The 26893-nt window shown below is 39.7% G+C and overlaps 1 protein-coding gene across 5 annotated transcripts in view; it reads right to left on the reverse strand.

Annotated features, from left to right (window-relative positions):
* PAN3 (poly(A) specific ribonuclease subunit PAN3) overlaps positions 1–26893 on the reverse strand; it is a gene marked incomplete at its 5' end in the record, with an annotated part of 196405 nt that overhangs the window by 54646 nt on the left and 114866 nt on the right. The window contains one exon of one of the 5 annotated variants that reach the window (XM_080658499.1): positions 18026–18089. The exons of the other annotated variants lie outside the window; for them this stretch is intronic. Coding sequence (XP_080514625.1) covers positions 18026–18089 — 64 coding nt within the window. Of the gene's footprint in view, positions 1–18025; positions 18090–26893 lie in introns of those variants that run through there. 5 annotated transcript variants of the gene reach the window in all.

A 26893-nucleotide genomic window follows, 5' to 3' on the forward strand; every position in this document is an offset into this window, starting at 1 on the left:
CCTACCTTTGCCCCACTAGGTATACACCAAGTGAAAAGCCTTCCTAAATACAATCAACCCAGTTACACAATACGGTTTCTGGGAAATGAAAGACTAAGTTTCAAGGGAACCCTTTCCTTCAACCCATACCAACGTTATAGGTACCTAGAACTATAAGATGAAATGCAATTCCCAAATTTTAAAATATAGCTAAGATTAAAAGAACAACAAAATAAAAAAAACACTAAGAGCATAAAACCAAGGCAGAATTTAGAAATAAGAGGCTATATTGTGGCAAATTTGGAAAATTACAACTAAGGTAGATAGATATAGTCTCTACAACTTGAGGTTTTAATGCTCATAACCTATGAAGCATAACCTACAGCCCATTAAATGTGATGAATGAACTCAAGTTCCAGTGTAAAGCCAGGAGTCTGGAAAAACTGCACATCAGTGAATGTAGGAAAAGACAATTTCAACTTAAGAGATTAAAAGTGGCAGCCCAGCAAGTGGATGCTGCACAGCCACACTCCCAGGACCAAACTGGAATTACAGAAAAACTTCCTGAATAATCAACTAAAGACTCGCTGGAGAGAACCCTGATAACCAAGGACAGAAAATGGAGACCACATAAAGAGTGGTAAGAGTGGCGAAGACATGAAAGGGCTAGCCAGGCTCCCACAAACAGCAACTAAAGTTCTGGAGAGATATCTCAGCTGTGGGGGGTTATCACAGAAAACTCTGGGGTCTAATCCCCAAGGTGGGCCCGCAGCCCAGACCACCAGAACTGAGAAGGGTGCCCTCACAACATCTGGCTGTGAAAAGCACTGTAGTTGCTGCCTGCCAGGGAGGGATGGCTGGAAATTCAGGCAACCTCTTAAAGGGCCAATGCACAAAATCCCCTGTGGAGACACCCACCTTGTGCTCTGGCAAAGGGAGGGCAGAGTGTCCTGGAGCTGTGTGAGCAGAAGCTAGGATAAGGGACTCAGGGGTTAGAGCTCAGAAGGCAGAAACCCCAGTAGCCTGTGCTGAGTCACTCCCTCATGCTGCAGAGGTCATCTTTCTCATGCAGACATTTTCTATACAGGCAGCTTTGCCTGGGGGGAAGACAGTTGACTGACCCTATTGGAAAACACCTTGCCCCATGGTGCCAAGTTTCTGAGGCCCAATAAGAGACTGAGAATAACAATTAGGCTCCAGGCAGAAACAATTGCCCCACACTGTTGAGGAAAAAAAAAACTCTCAGCACACCTGTGGGCAACTGCCTGAGGGCAATTTAAGTTGGAATCCTATCAATCTGTAGGCAGAGGCAGTCTCTGGAGGCTTTGAGTCTTTGCCTGATCTGATTAGAGAAAAATGGCATTTGACACTGTCCTGCACCGGAGGTTGAGAAGTGTAGCAGATCTACCTAGTACATAGGCACAAACCCAAACAGGCACCCAAAATGAAGAGACACAGAAACAACACCCAAATGAAAGAACAAGAGAATTCTCCAGAAGAAGAGATAAATGAAAGGGAGATAAGAAATTTATCTGATATAGAGTTCAGAATAATAATGGCAAAGATGCTCAACAGCATGAGAAAACATAGTAACTATGAAAACAGAAATAAATACTGACATAGCATACAAAAAGAACACATTGGAAGGAATACACAGTAGATTAGGGGAAGCTGAGGATCGAGTCAGTGAATTAGAAGACAGAGTTGAAAAAACAAAACACGCAGAGAACCAAAAAGAAAAAACAATTAAAAAAAAAACAGGAAGACAGCTTAAGGGAGCTGTGGGACAATGTGAAACATAACAATATTATAATAGCAGGTGTGCCAGAAGAGGCAGAAAGGGAAGAAGGGATAGAGAACGTGTTTGAAGAAATAATGGCAGAAAATTTCCCTAACCTGGTAAAGAAAAAAGTCACACAAGTTCAGGAGGCATAGAGAACCCCAAGCCAGAAGAATCCAAACAGGCCCATGCCCAGACACATCATAATTACAATGCCAAAAATTAAAGATGAGAATAGCCAACTGTTACCTACAAAGGAGCTCCCATAAGGCTGACACCTGATTTCTCATCAGAAACGCTACAGGCCAGAAGGGAGTGGCATGAAGTACGCAAGGTAATGGAAGGCAAGGATCTAAAACCAAGATTACTATATGCAGCAAGGCTATCATTCAAAATAGATGGTCAAATAAAGAGCTTCCCAGCCCTGGATGGTTTGGCTCAATGGGTAGAGCGTCAACCCGCGGACTGAAGGGTCTCAGGTTTGATTCCGGTCAAGGGCACATGCCCGGGTTGCGGGCTTGATCCCCAGTAGGGAACATGCAGGAGGCAGCCAATCAATGATTCTCTCTCATCATTGATGTTTCTATCTCTCTCTCCCTTCTCCCTTCCTCTCTGAAATCAATAAAGATATATTAAAAGAAAAAGAGCTTCCCAGACAAAAAAAAAAGGCTAAAGGTGTACATTACCAACAAGCCACCATTACAAGAAATGCCAAAGGGATACTGTAACGAGAAGAAGAAACAGAGAGAAAAACCTAGGCATACAGAATTAAAATGGCAATAAATAAATACCTATCAATAATAACCTTAATTGTAAATGGATTAAATGATCCAATCAAAAGGCACAGGATAGCTGAATGGATATAAAAACACTAGAGGCCCAGTGCACAAGTTCATGAAGGGTGGGGTCCCTAGGCCTGGCTGGCAATCAGGGGAGGGACAGGGTGTGGGAGGTAGGCTGCTGGCCCGGAGGAGGAAGCCGGCCATCGGCCCCCCTGGGAAAGGGGCGGTGTCCGCCCCCACCCATCCCCGGTTCCCCATCCCAGCCCGGGGCCCAGAGACCCCGGAAGGATTGGGAGAGGAGGCGATGGTTGCCAGGCCAGGCGCGGAAGAAATGGAAGCCAGATGCCAATGCCACTGTCAGCGCCCTGCCATTACGCAGTTCCCAGCCTCCCCCGCTTCCTTCCTTCGCCGCTGGGCCACAACCACGGAGGGCAGGCAGTGGGCCAATTAGGGCCTGCCTAATGAACATGAGGTGGGACCACGGGAGGTTTGCCGGCCAGAGGGAGGGACCACGGGTGGCTGGCTGTGGGAGCACACTAACCACCAGGGGCAGCTTCTGCATTAAGTGTCTGCCCCCTGGTGGTCAGTGCACATCACAGTGACTGGTCAACCAGTGGTTCTGGTCATTCCAGCCGTTCAGTCATAACAGTCGCTTAGGCTTTTATATATATAGATGACACAACTATATGCTGTCTACAAGAGACCCAACTTCAAAACAAAAGACACACACAGGATAAGAGTGAAGGAATGGAAAAAAATTTTCCATGCAAATGGAAAGAAAAATAATCTGGAGTAGTAATACTCATATGGGACAAAATAGATTTAAAAATGAAGGCCATCACAAGAGACAACAAAGGTCACTACATATTAAAGGGATCGATCCAACAAGAGAATAAAACCCTGGTATATGCACCCAATATAGGAGCACCTAAAATATATATGAAAAAAACTTCTAGAGGACTTTAACGGAGAGATTGACAACAATACAGTCATAGTAGGGGACTTTAACACCCCATTGACTTCACTGGCTAGATCTTTTAGACAAAAACTTAACAAGAAAACAGTGACTCTAAAAGACACAATGGATCAGATGGATTTAATTGACATTTATAGATCATTTCACCCCAAAGCAGCAGAACATATATTCTTCTCAAGTGCATGTGGATCATTCACAAAGATAGACCACATGTTAGGACACAAGTCTCTAAAAGCTCAAGAAGACTGAAATCATATCAAGCATCTTCTCAGATCACAGTGGAATGAAATGAGAAATCAACTACAGTAAAAACATTCAAACACATGGAAACTAAATAGCATGTTATTAAACAATGAAAGGGTTACCAACGATATCTGTAAAGAAATCAAAAACTTCCTGGAAACAATTGAAAATGAACACAAAACAACCCAAAATCTCTGGGACAGAGCAAAAGCAGCCCTGAGAGAGAAGTTCATAGCAATACAGTCAAACCTCAAAAATAAGAAAAATCAGCAAGAAACTATTTAACCCTAGAACTTAAAGAACTAGAAAGAGAACAGCAAGAATTGTCCAGAGTAAGTAGAAGGAAGAAAATAATAAATATTAGAGCAAAAATAAATAAATATTGAGTAAAAACAAACAAACAAAAATCAATGAAACCAAGAGCTGGTTCTTTGAAAGGATAAATAAAATTGATAAACCATTAGCTAGGGGACAAAAATAAAATCAGAAATGAAAGTGGAGAAGTAAACACTGACACCACAGAAACTGTACCCTTATGCAATCTAGGACCCCTGCCAGCAGTCAGACATCCTCTCCAATCTGATACCACTGGCTCCTAACCACTGGCCTGCCTGCCTGATTGCCTCTAACTACTCGCCTGCCTGCCTGATCACCCTTAACCGTTCTGCTTGCCTGCCTGATCGCCCCTAACCACTCACCTGCCTGCCTAATCACCCCTAACTACCTCTGCCTGCCTGCCTAATCACCCCTAACCACCTCTGCCTGCCTGCCTGATCACCCCTAACCACTCTGCATGCCTGATTGTCCCTAACTGCTAGCCTGCCTGCCTGTTCACCCCTAACCGCCTCAGCCTTGGCTCCCGCTGCCGCGGTTTCATCCAGAAGGACATCCAGAATGATGTCTGGAAAGTGGTTCGCCTGTCTGGTATAATTAGCACATTATGCTTTATTATTATAGAGAGTACTGAAAATACTACCCACAGTGATCAGACAAGAAGAAATAAAAGGCATCCAAATTGGAAAGGAAAAAGTAAAACTCTCATTATTTGCAGAAGACATGATATTGTACATAGAAAACCCTAAAGACTCCACCAAAAAAAACTAGATTTAATAAATGAATTTGTCAATGTAGCAGGATACAAAATCAACACCCAAAAATCTATAGGATTTTTTATACACCATTAATGAATTCTCAGAAAGAGAAACTAAATAAACAATCCCGTTTATCATTGCAACAACAACAAAAAATTAACAAACTTAGTAATAAACTTAACCAAGGAGGCAAAAGACCTGTACTCAGGAAACTACAGGACGTTCAAAAATAAAAAGATAGAGTAAGATATAAACAAATGGAAGAATATACTGTGTTCATGGACTGGGAGAATCAATATCATTAAAATGTCCACACTACCCAAGGCAATCTACAGATTCAATGCAACCCCTATTAAAATACCAATGACATATTTCACAGAGCTAGAACAAATACTCGAAAAATGTATATGGAATTCAAAAAAAAAACACAAAAAACAAAAACAAACAAACAAAAAAAAACCCTGAATAGCTGCAGCAATTTTGAGAAAGAAAAACAAAGCTGGAGGAATCACAATATCAGATTTCAACTTATACTACAAAGCTACAGTAATCAAAACAGGATGGTATTGTCACAAGAACAGACATATAGATCAATGAAACAGAACAGAGAACCCAGAAATCAACCTAAACCATTACGCTCAATTAATATTTGACAAAGCATGCAAGAGCATACAATGGAGTCAAGATAGTCCCTTCAATAAATGGTGTTGGGAAAATTGGACAGATACATGCAAAAAATGAAACTAGACCACCAACTTACACTATACACAAGAATAAACTCAAAATGGATAAAAGACTTAATTGTAAGCCGTAAAACCATAAAAATCCTAGAAGAAACCATAGGCAGCAAAATCTCAGACATCTCTCGTAGCAATATGTTTACAGATACATCTCCTAGGGCAAAGGAAACTAAGGAGAAAATAAACAGATAAGACTATACCAAAATAAAAAGCTTATTTTTTAAAACCATCAACAAATGATAAGAGAGCCCACCGTATGGGAGAACATATTTGGCAATGATACATCTGATAAAGGGCTAATATAGAAAATATGTAAGAAACTCAGACATCTTAACAAAAGGAAGACAAACAATCCAATTAAAAAATGGGAAAGGACCTAAATAGACACATCTCCAAAGAGGACATACAGTTGGCCAAGAGACATGAAAAAATGCTCAAAGTCATTAATCATCTGAGAGATGAAAATCAAAACAACAATGAGGTATCATCTCACAGCTGTTAGAATAGCTACCATCAACAAATCAACAAGTGACAAGTGCTGGTGAGGATGCAGAGAAAAGGGAAACCTAGAACCCTGCTGGTGGGAATGCAGACTGGTGCAGCCATTATGGAAAACAGTATGGAGTTTCCTCAAAAAATTAAATATGGAACTGACATTTGACCCAGAGATCCCACTTCTAGGAATATATCCTAAGAAACCCAAAGCACCAATCAGAAAGAATGTATGCACCCCTATGTTCATAGCAGCACAATTTACAATAGCTAAGATCGGGAAACAGCCCAAGTACCCATCAGTAGGTGAATGGATAAAAAAGCTGTGGTACATTTATACCATGGAATACTATGTAGCAGTAAAAAAGAAATCTCTTACCCTTTGAGACAGCATGAAGGGACCTGGAGAGTATGATGCTAAGTGAAATAAGTCAGTGAGCAAAATATAACTATCCCATGATTGCACTCAAATGTGGAATCTAAGTAACAAAATAAACTGATGAATGAGTGGATCCAGAGACATGTAAGCATGGAACAGAGTGTGGAATCTCAGAGGGAAGGTGGGGAAGGGTGGTTGGGTGGGAGGTAATCAACCGAAGACCTTGTATGCATATACACTGAGTGGCCAAATTATTATGATCTCTGAATGCTTAACAATCTGGCCACTCAGTGTATATCCTATATAATAAAAGGCTAATATGCAAATTGTCCCCTCAACCAGGAGTTTGACCAGCAGGCAGGCCGGCCAAACGCCCATGTCCCCTCCCTCTGGCCAGCCTGGCCGGACCCCACCCATGCATGAATTCATGCAACAGGCCTATATATATATATATACTGAGTGGCCAGATTATTATGCGTTCAGAGATCATAATAATCTGGCCACTCAGTGTATGTATAACCCATGGACACAGACAATAGGGTGCTAAAGGCCTGGTGGAGGGGGGTGGCGGTTGGAGGGGATTAATGGGAGAAAAAAGGCATATGTAATACTTTCAACAATAAACAATTATTAAAAAAATAGATCACACAAATTTTAAAAAAAGATAAAATATCTATACTAATGAAAGGGTGATTTGCTAATTAGACTGGACATCTTCCGGACAACCACCCGGATGTCCTTCCTGACAAAGCCACAGTGACTACAAGGGCTGAGGGCCGGCAGCCATGGTGGCTGCGAGGGCTGAGGGCTGGTGGCACGGGAGAGGCAGCAGTGGCCGTGGGAGCAGAGGAAGGAGGTGCCACGGCCCCTTTTGCAGAGGCAGTGCAGGAGAGGCCTCGGCGTGGGCCGGTCCAGCACCAAGGCCCCTTCCACAGAGGTAGTGGGAGAGGGGGCTGTGCAGTCCAGGTCCCAGTGCTGCCCCTTCCACAGAGGCAGTCACAGAGGCAGCGGCGCAGGCCTGGTCCCAGCACCATGCCTACACAGAGGCTGGATGGGGTGCGACTTGCTGTGCCTCAACCTCCCCCAGCCAGCCCGGCCCAGATTGCCGTGGGGCTAGCGCTAAGAAGCGAGGGCCAAGGGCCCACAGCTGCGGCGGCCAGCAGTGGCAGCAGCAGCAGCGGGGTGATGGGGGTGGCACTTCCCGATTGGCCTAGTCGCCTCCCGCAGAGGAGGACATCTCCTGAGGGCTCCTGGACTGTGAGAGGGGCAGGCCGAGCTGAGGGACACCCGCCCCAGGAACACCCTTCCCCTCCAGTGCACAAATTTTCATGCACCGGCCCTCTAGTCTAGGTATAAACTTAACTAGAAATTTTCAGGACTTATATGATGAAAAGGTTGACCTCTACTTATAGAGACAAAAGATAACTTGTACAAAAGAAAATAAGTACCTGTACTTATCCCACAGTATATAATAAAGAGGTAATATGCAAATTGACCATCATGCCCTCACACAAGATGGACGCCTCCATGTGGTAACAAGATGGCCGCCACAAGATGGCCAGCAGAGGAGGGCAATTGTGGGCGATCAGGCCTAAACCGGCAGTCCGACATCCCCCGAGGGGTCCCAGATTGGAGAGGGTGCAGGCTGGGCTGAGGGGCACCCCTGCCCCCCAGTGCACGAATTTCATGCACCGGGTCTCTAGTCTGCTATAAAGATGTCAGTTCTACCCTTAATTAATTTAAAAACACAATAATGTTAGTTTAACAAAAATAACAACAGAAATTTTAAAATTACCCATGTGGAAAAATAAACATTAAGAGACAGAAAAATTTTTATTAAAGAAAAGCCAGGACTGAGGAATAACAAAGGGCAAGAAAGAAAAATCCTATATAATAAAAGGCTAATATGCAAATAGACCAAACGGTGGAACAACCGAACAACCGGTCGCTATGACATGCGCTAACCACCAGGGGGCGTGTGCAGAACATGGCGGGTGTTAGCCGCGTGAGGATGGTGGATCAGGTGAGCAGGGGCGCCAGATCAAGGCGGGACGCCGGTCATTGTCATCAGGGTGAGCCTCTGGTGGTTACTAATAATTCTTTGTTGCCACTTGCCACAGTCCCATCCAGCGCTCGTACCTGCTGCCAGCGCCAGCCCCGCTTGCACCCGTAGCCGGCACCAGAGCCGCTACTCGTCCCTGAGGGCTTCTCCACCTTCCCCTGCTCCTGAGGGGTGATCAGGGCAGCAGCCACTGCTCACACCCATTGACGGCGCTGGCCCTGCTTGTACCCGATGCTGACGCCAGCCCCAATCGCTCCACGCCGTCAGCAGTGTGGGCAGGGCCAGCACCGTCAGTGCATGGAAGCAGCGGTGCAAGCATGGCTACCGGCAGACAGGGGGCCAGGGGCACGGCAGGAGGGGCAGGGCGGGAGTGTGGAGGATGGGCCAACACCACTCCTATGCCTACTGCAGCTTTGTGGCCCACAGTTCCTTTCAAGGTGCACGAGTTTGTGCACAGGGCCCCTAGTTAAAACATAAAAGGAAGAAGAAAAAAGTATGGTGTAAGACTACTAGATATTAAAAAGTAATAAAACCTACAGTAATAGCCATCATTAAATGATGGAATGAGTAAAGATATATGCAAACAGATTTGGTTTAGACAAAATAAATAAAAGAAACTCATCTTTTCATTCATTATCCCCACATAAATGTCTAATAGATTAAATATTTAAAAGTTTAAAATGAAGTATCTCAAAGAATATTTATAAAAAATGTTATGAAGATAAAAAATATAAAGGTCAAAAAATAAAAAGTTAGTCAATTTGACTTCTACAAAAAACAAATATTTCTGCCTTCAGTGGATATAGCATCGGCCCATGGACAGAAGAGTCTCAGATTCTATTCCAGTCCAGGGCACATACCTCAGTTGCAGGCTCAATCCCTGGCCCAGGTATGGAAGGCAACCAATCTATGTAACTCTCTCACATTGATGTTTCTCTCTCTCTCCCCCTCCCTTCCACTCTCTCTAAAAATCAATGGAAAAATAGCTCCAGGTGAGGATTAATAATCTATAATAATAAAAGAGCAATATGCTAATTAGACCAGACCATCTTCCGGACAACCTTCCGGACTTGGCTGCGAGGGGTCGAGACCCTTGAACGAATGTTGTGCATCAGGCCTCTAGCAAGTAAGTAAATAAGTAAATAACTAAGTATTTCTACACAACAAAAAGGTATTTGCAACACAATAAAGGGCTAACTTGCATAAAATATATATCTTAAAATCATTAAGAAAGCAGAAATTAACCAACAGAAAATAAAGAAATTATACTACTGACCAGCGTATAAAAAATAATTAAATGCCTCAAACAGCCCTAACTGGTTTGGCTCAGTGGATAGAGCATCAGCCTGCGAACTCAAGGGTTCCAGTCAAGGGCATGTTCCTTGGTTGCGGGCACATCCCCAGTAGGGGGTGTGCTGAAGGCAGCTGATTGATGTTTCTCTCTCATCGATGTTTCTAACTCTCTATCCCTCTCCCTTCCTCTCTGTAAAAAAATCAATAAAATATATATTTTTTAAAAATGCCTCAAACATATAAAAAGATGCTTATTTTCACTGATAACTAAAGAAATGAAAATTAGAACCAGTATAAAATCAACCTTTTCATGGATTGGCATAGATTTAAGTTTATTTAGACAATTAGTAAAAGTGTGCATGTCATATAAATACTGTCATACACTTTTAGTATTGATTGCTACAATCTCTATTGGGGAGAAAATTTGGCAATACCTATCAACTAAAACTTTTTAATTGTCATGATAATGGTAAACAATTCAAACCAAAAAATTCATAAAATAAAATATAAAAGCTATGAACTCCATAAAAGTTAGTGCTTTTGTCTTGCTCATCTTTGTGGCCCACAGGACTTACATGAACATGTGCTTCAGTTGCTTTTAAATCCTTTCCAAAAAATAACGAAAGTGATGTTTTCTTTTCTCGGAGAAGTCAAAAAAAGTCCTCTCAGATACAAATGCATCTGAGATGCCAGAGTGAAGATACTCAAAAATATGAAAACATTAGAAACATTCCTTTTAAAATCAGGAACAAAATAAAAATGTCAACTATGACTACTTCTATACAACACTAAAGGCCTTACTTAGCCAATGCAACAACAGAAAACAGATTACAAAGGAATAGATAAAACTATCATTATTTGCAGGTAATTGTTCAAATATAAAAACCTACACACTAGAAATAATCAATAAGAAAAATTTTCTTTTTTAAAGACAACAATTATAATACCAACAAATGCTCAAAATAGATTTGAAAATATCTAACAATATATATATAAGACATGAGCACAGAAAATTATAAAACTATAAAAATTATAAAATTATGAAAAGACATTTAAGAACCCTTGGAAAAATAAAATGGATAGAAAGGCAATAACTAAAATTATGATTTTCTTCACTTCACTTGAAGATTTCATACAACTTCTCTGAAGACACTATGCTGCTTCATGTGTCCAACAAAGTATCCAAATTATGGCCCACACGCATTACTGAATAAACTCCTCTAGTATGTTAATCAACAACCCTCCTTCCCAATACCAAATTCTCCAAATCCCTTCCTTACAGAAAATCCAATTTGTCCTTCTGAAAAATCTTCTTACCCTACAAAAATTTTGATAGCCATATTTTTAAATTCTCATCATTTTGTATTTGATCTTTTGTTGCAAGTACCACACAATTCAAATTATCTTTTTGTAGGGAAGAACTGTGCCTTAATACTCTCTATATTCCGAACCATTCCCAACTACATATGTAATGGCACAGTATCAGCACACAATAAATTTGTTGAAACAGGAGAGATACAGAAATGAAAAGTCCTTGGTTTGGTACCAACAATCAAGATGCTAAATACAGCAATAGCTATTATGATCAGGAAATGGAGAATGCCATCACCAGAATTACCTGAGTAAAAGAAGTCAGGAGAAGAAATGTAAATGGTCATGCTATCCAATGAAATAAATGTCATCATTATTTAAAAGCAAATGTGACACAAGCCATAAGCCATTGTAAAAGAGAGGAATTCAAAAGAATTTGGGGTGAAGGACATTCTTCTGACAGAGCAGTGTGATTATTCTAGTGTTCTTCTTTCCAAATCAATGTAGACCAAATATATATAGGTTGCACTAATGATTTTAACGAAGTTCCAATAACTAAACTAAACCCCCAATAATAAATTGTCATGTATGACTACATTATAGAGAATGGTTTAGATTAGAATTACCAAAATATATCTCACATTGAACAGATGAACCTGCATTGAAGACAAATAGAGGAAGCATAATCTTAACAACAGGGCCAATAATTGGGGTTTCATCCAAGAGAAAAACCATACTAAAAAATTTATACGAGCATATTCAGGAATACAAAAACCAAGCTACCACTAAGAATACATTTCTTATTTTTTTCATTTTTACCCAATTCCCCAATCATAACCACCTCCCCCTAAATAAAACAATGCACAATTATAGCCCAAAAAACAGACACTATGTTTATATTGTACTCCTATATTCTAACAGGGTCTTAAACATATTAAGAATTAATCATGTAATAGTGTAATCATTAATGATGTAAAGGGTGAATATAAAAGATCCACCCCAACATTCAGTTCAGAGCACTTTTCTCTCCCCATTTGCTCTTTCAGTACTTCAGAGACAAGTCCATTTCTTAGTCCATTTCTATCACTAGCTCTTCTTAGCAGAAGGGAGTACGTTTAATGAAAGTATTTAATTGCAATCATTTAATAATTAAAAGTTTAGATGTTGTGGAGTTATTTGCAATTTGATGCAACCTGTTGAACAAACCTCTAAGGTACTCTAGGTAACTATACTGTATACAGATAGATTTATACTGACTTTTAGCATTTTATTTAAAGAAGTCCTAGTCAATAACTTTTAGCATTTTATTTAAAGAAGTCCTAGTCAGTATAAATCTATCTGTATACAGAATTTAGTCAGAAATGCACTAAATTTTCTACATGATGTTGATGGTTACTGTATAAATGAAACTTCTTTAATATATAACTCAGAGTTTCTCAATAAATTTAGTAACAAAGATACTTGATTGGAGGTCCCTATGTTCAGCAATTCACTGGAACCCAAAGGACTCAGCATGGAGTGGCACTCATGACTAAGATTTATCACAGCAATATGGTAAGCTGACACTTCAGATCTCAGGGTTGAAAAGACACAGGAGTCTAAAGAAATTAATGTCTAAGATTCCTTACATTCTCTTCCTTTCAACAAAAGATCAAATACAGTGTCTTCTTCTTCCAGTATGCTACGTATATGCTCAAAGAAGCTCATCAGAGACTCAGTAGTCAAGGTTTTTATAGGGGACGGGTTCCTGATAGGCACCCTCAGCCTAGCACATCCCAAAATTCTAAATTCTCAACAGGAAAGAAGGTATGCAGCATAAACCACACTGTTTGCACAAAGAGTCTAGGAACAGTAAACCTCCCTACTCAGTTAGTGAACAATGGAAACACTCCCCAACTCCAAGTTCCCACACATCAGCTGAAGGCCAATCTTGTAAACAGACTTTTTAACTAATTTCTGCAGAGATATCTTGAATTGTCTCCAGTACTGTTACTACTTCTTCAGAGTTCTGCTCTACAGTGTAGTGAATTATGTTACAAAAAAATACACAAGCAAATGTTTTATTTTTCTCACCTAAACATACATGTGTCCCAGACAAGGGGGAGGAGAAAAAAGTAAATCTTAAATTAAGGCAATGGATTTAGGTTGATTCCACTACTTTTTGTACATACACATTAATAAAAACAACATATATTAGTGATATACACTCTATGGCTAGGAAATACAGAAAAGAAAAATTAAATATAGTTCATATAAAAAGGAGTTGAACCTATGTTTCACCATCTCCTATCCCTAGTATCTAAACTATCTAAAAATATACACTAACTAAATAGATATGTCATGGCTTAAAATAAGATTTCAGCTACTAACATTAAATAGAAAAGATTTTGTAAGATAATTAGTTAAGTCGTAATTTAGCTACTACCATACTAAAAGAGAAGCAATTGAAAAGGTTTACTTGCCCTGACCAGTCTGGCTCAGTGGATAGAGCTACAGCCTGCAGACTGAAGGGTCCCAGGTTCGATTACAGTCAAGGGCATGTACCTTGGTTGCAGGCACATCCCCAGTAGGGGGTGTGCAGGAGGCAGCTGATCTATGTTTCTCTCTCATCAATGTTTCTAACTCTCTATTCTTCTCCCTTCCTCTCTGTAAAAAGTCAATAAAATGTATTTTTTTAAAAAAAAAGGTTTAAGTATTAGAAGCATATGAAACAAATCTTTCTTAGTAACAAACTTTTAAATCAATCCCAAAGAGTATCATCTAGACCAGTGGTCAGCAAACTGCGGCTCACGAGCCACATGCAGCTCTTTGGCCCCTTGAATTTTTAGCAAAGGCCAGCTTAGGTGTAACCTAATTAAGTTAATAACAATGTACCTACCTATATAGTTTAAGTTTAAAAAATCTGGCTCTCAAAAGAAATTTCAATCGTTGTACTGTTGATATTTGGCTCTGTTGACTAATGAGTTTGCCGACCACTGATCTAGACTATGATTTGGCATATACATTACAAAAATTGCTGCTCTTAATTCTGACAGCTTAAAAACCATTCATAGCCTTTGTCCCAGAAATTCTAGTTCTGGAAACAATCCTAAAGAAATAGCCTTAAATCCTGAAAGATATTTATAGTGAAAATGAATACACACATACATACACACACACACACACACACACACACACACACACACACACACACACACACAGTATATACCTATATGCTGCTTTTAAAACAGTAATACAAAGATTCAATTTTTAATAAATGAAGTTTTGAAAAACTGAATGGCAATATGAAGGTTAGACTGTCAGTCAACTGAAGTCTATTAAAGTGGTAAGATTGGTTTTAAGGGAAAACAGCTGATAATAAGTGATACTCTATGATGTGCATTAATTTTTTCCCATGATAGAGTTATTTGATTCACATAGGAAATATAGAAAATTTGTTTGAATACTTAATAACTTTCCCTAAAATAAAATCAATTTAAGTGTACATTTCAAATAACCTTGAGCATAAATTTTCAGAAATATTAACATTATCTTTATTGCCTTATAATAAAAGAATACAGCAGTTCTTGAAACATAGTTTTGTTCAATATCATTTCATTACTGTTGATGAGATGCTGTAGGAACTTAACCCTGTTTATATCAATTCGAACAGGGTAAAACTGGTTTCATTATATGCATTTTAGCTTAAAGACACAGGACATATCAATGACATTAAGGGAGAACTTACTGTATATAAATTCTAAAATCTTACATTTAGAAATCCTTTGTCAATATTTTTGCTTTATGAAAATCACCCCATTGAGTCACCCTTAAACTCTTTGTAAAGATTAAGATTCAACTTATCTATTTCAATTTAAAGATAAATAAGAATCTACTGCACTAACAATCGTTTTAAAAAATGTTTTACAATTAAAAATGTTTAAGCCAGAAGTAAAAAACACTTCCCTCTTTTTACACCATTAGACAACTGGGTTCAACATAGCTCAGTGATTTGTTCAATCACATAAACTCAGTGATGAGAGAAATCAAACTAGAATCTAGGACCCTGGAGTGCTAATACAGCCCACTGTAACACTTTCATGCTACTGAATTTAACCAAAATTTAAATCCCCAATGGTCATTGAAAATAATGCCTCTAGAAGAAAAAGAACATAAAAAGGAAATGTAACTAAAGGCAGAAGAATTGTCAATTTTCAGTACACATAAAAAGACAAAAGAAAGGATTGAACAACCAATTCAAAACATTTATCTGGTAAAGTTTCTGCATTTCTACAATAAGCCTCAAAACTATACTGTCAGTCCTAAAGCTTCAGGTACTGTGAAAAGAAAGCAGTCCTATGAAGCTATGAATAACTGTAGTGTGATTCAGAAGATCCTTGAATTTAAAGACTGAATTAAAATTTAGTGTTTCTGAAGAACCCAAATAATACGGATGTTTGGACTATTTCCTTTATTAAAGTTTGTTTTTAAATTTATATATCTAATAGTAATTTTTCTCCCCCCAAAAGGCTATTATTAAATTGATGGGATGCATTTTATTATAGATTAGAAGCCCGGTGCATGAAATTCATGCACGGGTAGGGTCCCTAGGCCTGGCCAGTGATCAGAGCTGATTGGGGCCTTCTGGCTGCCGACTGCCAGCTGGGGCCTTCCTGCCAGCTGCTAGCCAGGGCCTTCTTTTGTTCCACGCCACCCCCTGGTGGTCAGCGCATGTCATAGCAAGCGATTGGTCTCCTGGTCGAACTCCCATGAGGACAATTTGCATATTCGGCTTTCATATATATACTAGAGGCCCAGCGCGTGATTGAAATAGCGCGTGGAGGCACCCTGTGGGGGGGCCGGGACCCGCACCGCAGGGGGGCCAGGACCTACGCCTGACTTGCGCTGCACCAGCAGCTGCGGGAGTCAGGCCAGACAGGAGCCGCCGGGAGCTGGGACCTGCGCCTGACTCGCAGCGTCCCTCGGTCCCCCTGCCTGTGTCTGCTCCAGGGCTGCCAGAGCTGCCGCCACGCCAGCTTGGGCAGGCCCCCCTTCTCTGTCTCCATCTCTGCTCCAGGCCTCACCTGCGTGCGCAACCTCCTCCTGTCCAGTCGTGACCCGTTACGGCGTCCCCACCTAATTGGCATATTACCTCTTTTGATATATATATATAGATATATATAGATAGCATGATAGAATCTAGGAGTATAAAAAATCTTGATTATGATTTGGTCACTTTTCCACCAAAAGTCCTTCAAGATCTTGCCATCAAGGGGAGTGGGGGGGAGGTCAGTATTTTACTAAATTTTAACTTGGGAACATTTTACCATCCCTTTTAAGCCACAAAGAGGTAAGAAAAAGAAACTTTTAAAAGCAGACCCAGCCCTAACCAGTTTGGCTCAGTGGATAGAGCGTTGGCCTGTGGGTTGAAGGGCCTTGGGTTCAATTTTGGCCAAGAGCACATGCCCAGGTTGCAGGCTCAATCCCCAGTAGGGAGCATGCAGGAGGCAGCCGATCAATGATTCTCTTTCATCACTGATGTTTCTGTATTTCTCTCCCTCTCCTTTCCTCTCTGAAATCAATATTCAATTGTCATTTCCAAGTTGTAATATAAAACGTTTGATTCCCAACCAATAAAATTACATTTTTAAAAAAAGGAGACCCAAATAAAGACATAACTGAGACAATCATCATATATATGTGTGTATTTTAAATGTGGATCTAATCCTCAAACACTATAAAATAAAATAAACCAACCAAAAAGCAACAAGTTAGGAAGTAGAAGCTAAAATAAAATACTAGCCTTTACTTCTTTGTCCAAAATAATTTGATTATTTAATCAAATTCAGCTTTGCAAATAATTATCAAAACTGGCTAAAAATGTTATTAATCAAAAGCAGCACACTTAAGATCACAATAATCATGCAATTATGAACCTAAAGTTGAACCATATAAAAACTCTTGTCTAAAGTCCAATTTTTGAAACTCTGATGTGAATGATAACTTGTCCCTCTAGCCCAAACAATAAAAGATATTTAATAATAAAGTTAAGTGTTGGTTAGATAAGATTCCTATTATTCCTATATATTTTAAATCAAAATACTTTTCACATAATTCAAATAAAATTAATATATTTAAAAAAACCTTTGACTCTTAAACCACAAAGATATATGTGTTATCGTACAGATGTACCTTTGGCCAAAGTATTCCCTATGTCATGCCACATTGTTTTTAAAAGCCTGCAAAAAGACAATCTACAGTATTCCAACACAATTTATTATGGCTTAAGCTATTAGGATAAAAAAATTTTTCTTTCTGTTGCTTAAATCCTTCATGTTTCAGATAAAAAAAATCCATTTAATTAAACATTCTCATTTTCTCAAAGATAGATTACTAAAAATATTCTGTAATTTTTGAAGGTAAAAATTGCTAATTATCAAAAGCATATTACAATACTAGTTAGCCATAAGCCAAAATATAAATTATTCACTGATCGAGTAAAGTATACCCTAATCAAACTAAGCTCAATTTAACCCTAAAAGTTTCAGGCCACAAATCCAAACGCCCTTTTCGAAGATGAAACAATCCAAATGCCAAAAGATTGGACTTGAGAGAAATGTTTATAACCCCGTGTGACAAAGGGGCAACTCTGACTCATAAGTATACTGCAAAATTTCTAGGCCAACTTCTCAGGAGCAGACTACTACTTGCTGACCACAAACAGCAGTAATATCTCTACACTTTAAAGAACTGTTCCATGAAGTATAGTGAGAAAACAAAAACGGAGTCAATAAGAATACTGACGTTAATTGCCAGAACTCATTCCTTCACAAACCCTGTTTTTACAACAGCAACCCCTTATGATTGGGGAGTGAAAAGTTGCTGAACTCAACAACCCCTTCAGTTGAACAAACAGACCCCTCACAGAGCTGTCCAACGCTGCCCAAACTATCCATTCTTTAGTCGAATCAGTCAGTTTCATGAATTGTAGGATATATCTTCAAGTCCAGTGCTGACTCAGAGGGTAGCTTGTTCCCTAGAGAAAACAACCAACAAAAATCAGAACAGCTACTGCTCATAAGCTCTTTCAACACCCAAGTGGAAAAGACAACTTATTGGGTCAAAAAAAAAAAAAAAAATAGTTCAACTTCCTTTCAACTTCAAAAGTAGTCAATAAATTGAAGGCATCTATAAGCCCTAGGCAGTTGTTGTTTAAAACTTTCACTCAGTTAAAACAAATGTTAAATAGGTTTTAAAAGCTTACAAGAAAAGCTATCACACAAACCAGAGGGCTTCTCATTCAAGAAAATCTGCAGAGAATATAAATGGAAAGTATTCCAAGGGCCAAAGCTGTTGTTTTAATCTTTGAAAAGCAGCTTTCCTAGTGTGGATGTGTGTGCAGTAGTATGTGTGGGGTGGGATTAAAAGTCTCCACCCAGAAGTAGTCTACATGTCAACATGCACAGCCTTTGAGCTTAAAGATATATCATAACAAAACAAGGGAAAAGGCTTTTCCATTTCATGAGTTAAAAGTTTTGCCTACAATAATATGTTATTATGGAAATGGGAAGGAAAAACTCAATGAGAGGCAACCAAAATGCTCAAGCAAAACTTCAGAACACTGAAATGTCATTTTGTCTTTTCACATGAATTAAGTTAAAGGGTTTTCATAAAACAAACATGTAACTAAAGACTGCCTCCAGAAAAAATCATGATGGTTACTGGTATAACTTTCTATTTTAAAAATTTTATTAATTCTATTATTTATTTAAGTGTGGGGGAAAATTCTAATCAAAAAATTTTCCAACCCTAGCCGGGTAGCGCAATTGGTTAAAGAGTCGTCCCGTTACATCAAAGTTGTGGGTTCAATTCCCAGTCAGGGCACATACAAGAATCAACCAATGGATGCAAAACTAAGTGGAACAACAAATCTCTCTCTCCCCCCTTCTCTCTCTCTAAAACCAATCAATAAATTTTTTTTTAAAAAAAGACTTGAAATCATGATTTCTTAAAAAAATGTTTTCCTTTTCATTTCCAAGTTGTAATATGGAACATGTCTGATTCTCAACCAAGAATCTCAATGCCTTAGAGGTCAGATTTATGGAAGACAAAACTAGCAATGACTACATATTGTCTTGAAAAATGCAACCATTTGATAAAGGCATCTGACACACTGGTAAATTTGTGAGAGGTTTTGGTTCAGTTGGTTATAAAGTGATTCCTCACTTTCCCAGTCTTTCTCAGAGAAAGCAAAGTTCCGTCTTAATGAGCTAAAACAAAATAGCCCATTATATATAATACCTGTAATATACTATCCTCGGGAGAATTCACAAAATAATCACAAATCATTTTCTGTATTTTGTGGTTCAGATGAGGAATATCAGTTGAGAAAAGCTGCAAACCCTCCGTTTCCTTAACCTGTGTACTAGTAATTTCCCTCTTATAGGCCTTCTGTGCCAATGGTTTTCAAATTGTATTAAGCAGAACACTAGACTTCCAGAAATGCTTCAGGGTCTGCAAATTCTTAATTTAAATTTATTTTATCCATTTTTTCACTATTTATCCAATCAATAATAAAAATCACAAATGCAGGTCCAAACTAGTATGCATTCATTTTTTAGCATACTAGAGATTATCACCAATATACTTGTGTTGGGTTAGGATATTTTCATGAAGACCTCAGAATAAAGCCTCTCTAATCGAGAGAGAGAGAGAGAGAGAGAGAGAGAGAGAGAGAGAGAGAGAGAGAGAGAGTTTTATTAGGAAGGTAGTGACTCTGAAATAATCAACATTTAAATGCACATGTACTCAATAAAATTGAACAAACTGGTACACAACTTATTCATGTGAATCAGGATTTTCATGTTCTATGTAACAGAAAATACAGAAAAGGAGGCTGAGAAATATAAGACTAAAATACTTTACCCACCAATGGTAAGCTACTGCATTCAACAAAATACCACCAAGACTTGTTTATTCTCACTGAATAACTTTATAAGTAAATTTAAACCTGACCCTGCAAATGCCAGTTTTATCTGCTTTATATAATTTTATAATTGGGAGATTATACACAGACTTTACAAGAGTTCTGCTGCTTTTTAAAAATGTTTGAAAATCAGTTTTAAGTTCTAAGTTTTGGTTTTCCTGGTTCTCAGGTCCTCCTAGGGACAGTAATGGTAATTTAGTCTTAAGTCTTCTATGCTTGCTGAGTTGTAATTTTCTGTCATACAAGTGTTCTAAGCCATCTTTCCAGTCTGATGTTCTTACTAGTCTCTCCCCTCCACACATCTGGCAACCCTCAAAACACAATGAAACAAACTCCGGGGTGCTAATGGCAAATAAAACTGGAACAGATTTTCAGAGTTACCAAGTACTTTAAATATATGAAAATTTTATCTATCTCAGTGCCATTTTTCATTAATTTCTCTAAGTTCCTGCCCAATCTAACCTTTCCCACTTTCTTAGCAATTTTAATTTTTGAAGAAAATTCTACTCTTCTGATATTTCAGAGATGGTGGTTCTCCACATCACACAAAAGAGTCTTCAAAAGTATTTCTTTGAAAAGATTAATGAAAAAGAAACTCCACATAACAAAAGCAGTGACTAAGAGCCTAAGGCAGAGAAACAGAACTATCCATCTGAGATAACTAATGACAGTAATTTAAATTGTCTTATGGAATAATTGCACACTGGTATCCCCCCTACCTAACAGTACCAACAAACAATTTGTTTCAAAAAAACGAAGTGCCAGTTGGCTTAAAAACAACAAACCAGTCCTATTCTAACCCCGCCAAGGGAACTCCATGGACTTCCCCACAATCAGCATTTAAGGGTAATGCTTATTCCAGCAGGACCCTGCCCCAGCAGAAACCTGCCCCATAACTAACAGATTTTCTTCACATCTGTTCAGTCTTTACCTAACTCAGACTGAATTACTTTTTTGATTAATTACTTTATGGAAGTTCACTGACTGAGAGAGAACATTTCTATATTATGCTATTAAACTCATTAAAACAAAACGGGGGGAGAGGCAAACTTCATAGATTCTCAACTGTGTGTTTAAAATGTTTAAAGAAATCCTATCCATACTTTAAAATCCATCTCAAATATTTCCTTTTCCATTATTCTTTTTTTCCTGGATATCCTCATTCAAATATGATAAAATCTCACTTTCCTTCAAATTTTATGACATTTTTATCTTTTCCCCCCCTGTAGAAATAAAGGGAGTAGATGTGAAATTTTTAAAAATACAAAGGCCAATGTTCCAAATATGAAGCTTTTGATTTATTTAGTCTCAAATGAGGACAGGGGAAGCTGGAATTTCAAATTGCCACAGGTGATTCTTATCTGCAATTATATATGAAAGCTTACTGGAGCCACTGCAGAGATCGGGCACTGAGCAAGATTCCAGGAATTCAAGAAATAAGATCTAGTCCTGATCTCAAAGTTCACACACAACCATTAAGGCCCACTAATGTGCTTAAACTTTTTCAATTTTAATATTCACTCTAAGTCTCCATGTGTGATCATATAATGATGGATGAAATGACAAAAATGCCTGCAGAAGCATTAACTTTAGTGAAAGAAATAAACATGTATAAAATATCCAGACAAAATTTTTAAAAACATCATACTCAAAAATAGTACAGAAGCACAGAGATGGGAGATATTAATTCTCAAAAAGCATATGTGTTTTATAGGAGAGTAGTTCCTCTATGACAGTGGTTGGCAAACCGCGGCTCGCGAGCCACATGCGGCTCTTTGGCCTCTTGAATGTGGCTCTTCCACAAAATACCACGGCCTGGGTGAGTCTATTTTGAAAAGTGAAGTTAGAAGAAGTTTAAGTTTAAAAAATTTGGCTCTCAAAAGAAATTTCAATCGTTGTACTGTTGATATTTGGCTCTGTTGACTAATGAGTTTGCCGACCACTACTCTATGAGATAAAGTAAAAGGGACTAAGCTTATTTAATCAGAAAAGAAAGTTGCTAGTCTTTTAATAGTACTCTTTAATTATTTTAATTCTAAAAAATATGTACTGAGCATCTAGACATGGTTCTTGCCACAGGGAGGTTATATTCTAACTAGAGGCCCAGTGTACAGATTCATGCACATTGAAAGGAAATTAATTAGAAGGTGGCTGGCAGGGTGGGACTGGGCAAGACAGGCTGGACACGCCCTGGATCCAACCTCCCTCGGTCCCTCCCTGGCAGTGTGTGCCCCTGGTGGTCACTGCGCATCATAGCTACTGACCAGTCGGCCAGTCGCTTAGCCTACATATATATATGGCAGTGAGGAAGACCACTCATCCTAATTTAAACAAAACAAAAACACCCAACCAATTGGAATAAATTTCCAAAGGAAATAAACAGGATAACATGATAGAAACTAATGGGAGAAAATTTCCTTTACACTGGTCAAAGGCCTTTCTTTGTAAGTGACATTTCAGCTGACACCTAAGAGATGGGAAGGAACCAACCAAAGAACAGTACAGGCAAAAAGCATGAGCCAGAAAGGAGCCTGACATATTTGGGGAAGACCATTATGGCTATATCAGAATACACAATGGAAAGAGTGAATGTGAGAATGGAGAGGTATACCAAAAGCAGACTACATAAGGGGCTTGGGTTTTTATTCCAATGACAACAGAAAGCCATGATCTGATTTATATTTAAGATTACTTTTGCTGTTATACGGAAAATAAACTGCAAGAGTAGACCAATTAGGCTGTTTAAACAATACACAAAAGAGGCGATAATGGCTTGGTCTAGGTTGGAGGCTGTATATCCTAGAGATATAATATGAAGGTTGAATTGACAGGATTATTCACAGACTACCTCTATGGAGAATGAAGGAAAGAGAGCAAAAATGAGTCTTGTTTCTTGTTCAAACATCTTTCAGAGGGTGATGATAGATTTATTCAACTTCATAAAGTTGAAAGCCCAGACAATAAAAAGCCTTAACTCACCAAATGGAATGAAGAAGTAGAAGAGTAATTATCAAATTCTAAAATTAACTGAGGTACCAAGGGAAGTCTTATAAGGTAATTAGGAGATTTTCATATGGCTTAGCTAGCTTAAGAGGGAACTAAAGCTGGGAAAGAAATTCAGCAGTTTAGAATCCTTGCTACCTATAACTGTTTTAAAACATATAGAAACTAGAGGCCCGGTGCACGAAATTCATGCATGGGGGGGGGGTTGTGTGTCCCTAGCCCAGCCTGCACCCTCTCCAATCTGGGACCCCTTGAGGGATGTCCGACTGCCCATTTAGGCCCAATCCCGGTAGGATCAGGCCTAAACAGGCAGTCAGACATCCCTCTCACAATCCAGGACTAATGGCTCCCAACTGGTCACCTGCCTGCCTTCCTGATTGCCCCTAACCGCTTCTGCCTGCCAGCCTGATCACCCCCTAACCACTCCCCTGCCAGCCTGATTGATGCCTAACTGCTCCCGTGCCAGCCTGTTTGCCACTAACTGCCCTCCCCTGCAGGCCTGGTCACCCCTAACTGCCCTCCCCTGGAGGCTTGGTCACCCCTAACTGCCCACCCCTGCAGGCTTGATCGCCCCCAACTGCCCTCCCTTGCAGGCCTGGTCCCTCCCAACTGCCCTCCCTTGCTGGCCATCTTGTGGTGGCCATCTTGTGTCCACATGGGGGCAGGATCTTTGACCACATGGGGGCAGCCATCTTGTGTGTTGTAGTGATGGTCAATTTGCATATTACTCTTTTATTAGATAGGATTATACATCCACATGCACATGGACAATAGCTACATAATAAAAAAATATTCCAAAAAATAAAATTTAAGGCTAAGTCAATATTTTCTTTAAATTACAAACATAGGAATAAAGTATCTGAGATAGTAAGTCCTGCTCTACCTCATTGTAACAAGACTAGTGTTTCTCTTCTTAGCACCAAAACTCTTAACGCTCTGGTACTTAACCAGAAATGAACATCAGAATTACAAGAAAGACTGTCTAAAAATAGACATCTGCAGGAGGAAAAAGGAAGGAAAGATCTAGGTAAGAAACTGGAATGGCAGGATTAGAATGGGTCCTGGTCAGGAATAGCATATATCTTATTTTTTTTAAAATATGTTTTTATTGATATTTTAGAGAGAGGAGAAGAGAAAGGGAGAGATAGAAACATTGATGAGAGAGAAACATCAACATCTATCAGGTGCCACCTGCATGCCCCTACTGATGATCAAGCCTGCAACCCAGGCATGTGCCCTGATCAGGAATGGAACTGGCTACACTTCCCGGTGGTATGGATCAGTGCTCAACCACTGAGTCACATTGGCCAGGCAAGCATATGCATATCTTATAAAAGCACCCTAGGAAATGATGCACATCCTTGGTTAATAAAAAATTAACATTGAACCAGGCTAATTTTCACACGATTTTAATTAGTAGCTTCTTCTAGTATTAATGGTTGAGGCCATGAGATAAATCCATTATAATCAGAAATATTTCATGAATATAAGCAACTTTACTGTCTTATTGTATATTAGTGTTAAAAGTCAAAATTGTTCGAGTGGCAAAATAAAAGGATTACTTTACACAATTATATTTAAAAAAGACCTTACTTTTTTGAAGGGGATTAGAGATTAGTCATGTTCCCCACTGATTTCAGTTTCAATATAGTATTACTTTATGATAAAAAATAATCTAAAACATGTGCTTAAAAGTTTCTCCAAGCAATTTCCCCATGGGTAATTAATGTTATTTTCTGTGATTATAAGTACATACAAAATTACCTCTAGGAGTTAAGTATGAGAAACAAAACCCCTCAATAAATGTAAATTTCTCAAATTTAAAAAAACTGGAGAAGGCCCTGGCCAGAGTTGCTCACTGGTTAGAGGATCTGCCCACACACCGAAGGGTCACAGTTCAATTCCCAGTCAAGGGTACATACCTGGATTGCAGGTTTGATCCCTGGCCCCGGTAAGGGCACATGCAGGAGGCAACCAATGCATGTGTCTAACAGCAATGTTCCCCTCTCTCTGTCTCTCCCTCTTCCTCACTTCCTTCCACTTTTTCTAAAAAATCAATGGAAGAGGAGAAACCAAGATGGCGGCATAGGTAAACACCTGAACTGCTGCCTCGCACAACAACTTCAAAACTACAACTAGCCGAAACCGGTTTGGCTCAGTGGGTAGAGCGTCGGCCTGTGGACTGAAGGGTCCAGGGTTCGATTCCGGTCAAGGGCATGTACCTTGGTTGCGGGCACATCCCCAGTGGGAGGTGTGCAGGAGGCAGCTGATCGATGTTTCTCTCTCATCAATGTTTCTAGCTCTCTATCCCTCTCCCTTCCTCTCTGTAAAATATCAATAAAATATATTAAAAAAAAAAAAAAAAAAAACTACAACTAAAAGACAAAACAAACATCATCCAGAACCACAGGAAGGCTACAACTAGAAGGAAAGAGAAAATTGGAAATTTTACATGGAAATTCTACAACTAGAAGGAAAGAGAAAAGCACACTGAGACTCACAGGAGCTGCAGAAGAGGTACAGAATGCGCACATGCACGCGGAGAGGGCTAGCAACTGAGTACGTGGCTATCTTTTTCAAGCGGGAGGAAGACAAAAGCTCCTGACTGCACTGAACTCCAGTTCCAGGCGAGACTCTGAGGACCCAGACTCATACAGGGAGGAACTGGACTGTCTAGCAGTGGGTGGAACTTGAGGGCGGCTTTCTCTCAGAGGTGCTTGCAGCGATTACCAAGGAACACTGAAACTCAGGGGCCTCTTAGGGCAGGGCTGATGGGAAGCCATTGCTGTTTGCTCTGCCCTGAAACTCTGCCCCATCCAAGCTGTGAGCAGAGGCTTTTGCATATGAATGGCCTGGTCCTTTGAAATCTAAACTTACCTAACAAACTGCAGCTGAGTCAGTGAGACCCAGAATATCCAAAACAAGGCCCAAGGCCCAGGAGCAGCTTGCATTGCTTCACAGCTGGGCCTCATCTGGGCACCTCCAAAACCCAAACAAAGAAGAGGAATCTGCAGATCTCTCCGTAGCTCCTGCTGGGTGGCCGCAGGCAGAGGCTAAATTAGCACCTCCTTGGAGATCCAAGAGCCACTGTACCCAGGGGTCAGAGTAGGACCATCCAGATTACAACTCCGCAGATCCATAAGGGATACACTCAGGGGGCAGACTCAGTGAGCACCAAAGCCCCACTGAAGCAAGTCTTGCCTCATAAGGGTGTCTCCAGCACAGAAGTTCTCCCATCATAGACACAGCTGATCCTCACAGCCAACTGGCCTGGAGGTCCATTGCTCCCAGTGATACCAACAACAATCAAGACTTAACTACAACAAGACTGTGCACACAGCCCACAAAGGGGTGCACCAAGAGTGTCCACCTCAGGTAACTGGGGAGGCTGAGCCACTGGGCCCTATAGGACACCTAGCACACAAAGCCACTCTATCAACTCAGGGAAGCAGCCAAAATGTGGAAACAAAGAAACAGGTCACAAATGAAAGAAATGGAGGACAGCAAACGACTGGATATAGAGTTCAAAACCACGGTTAGAAGGTTCTTCAAGAATTTTCTAGAAAAGGCCGATAAATTTAGTGAGACCCTTGAGGATATGAAAAAGGACCAACTAGAAATTAAGCATACACTGACTGAAATAAAAAGTAATATACAGAGATCCAACAGCAGACCAGAGGATCGCAAGAATCAAGTCAAAGATTTGAAATGCGAAGAAACAAAAAACACCCAACCAGAAAAGCACAAAGAAAAAAGAATCCAAAAAGTTGAAGATAATGTAAGAAGACTCTGGGACA

This window comes from Plecotus auritus, assembly GCF_963455305.1.
Source record: "Plecotus auritus genome assembly, chromosome: 3".
NCBI lineage: Eukaryota > Metazoa > Chordata > Mammalia > Chiroptera > Vespertilionidae > Plecotus > Plecotus auritus.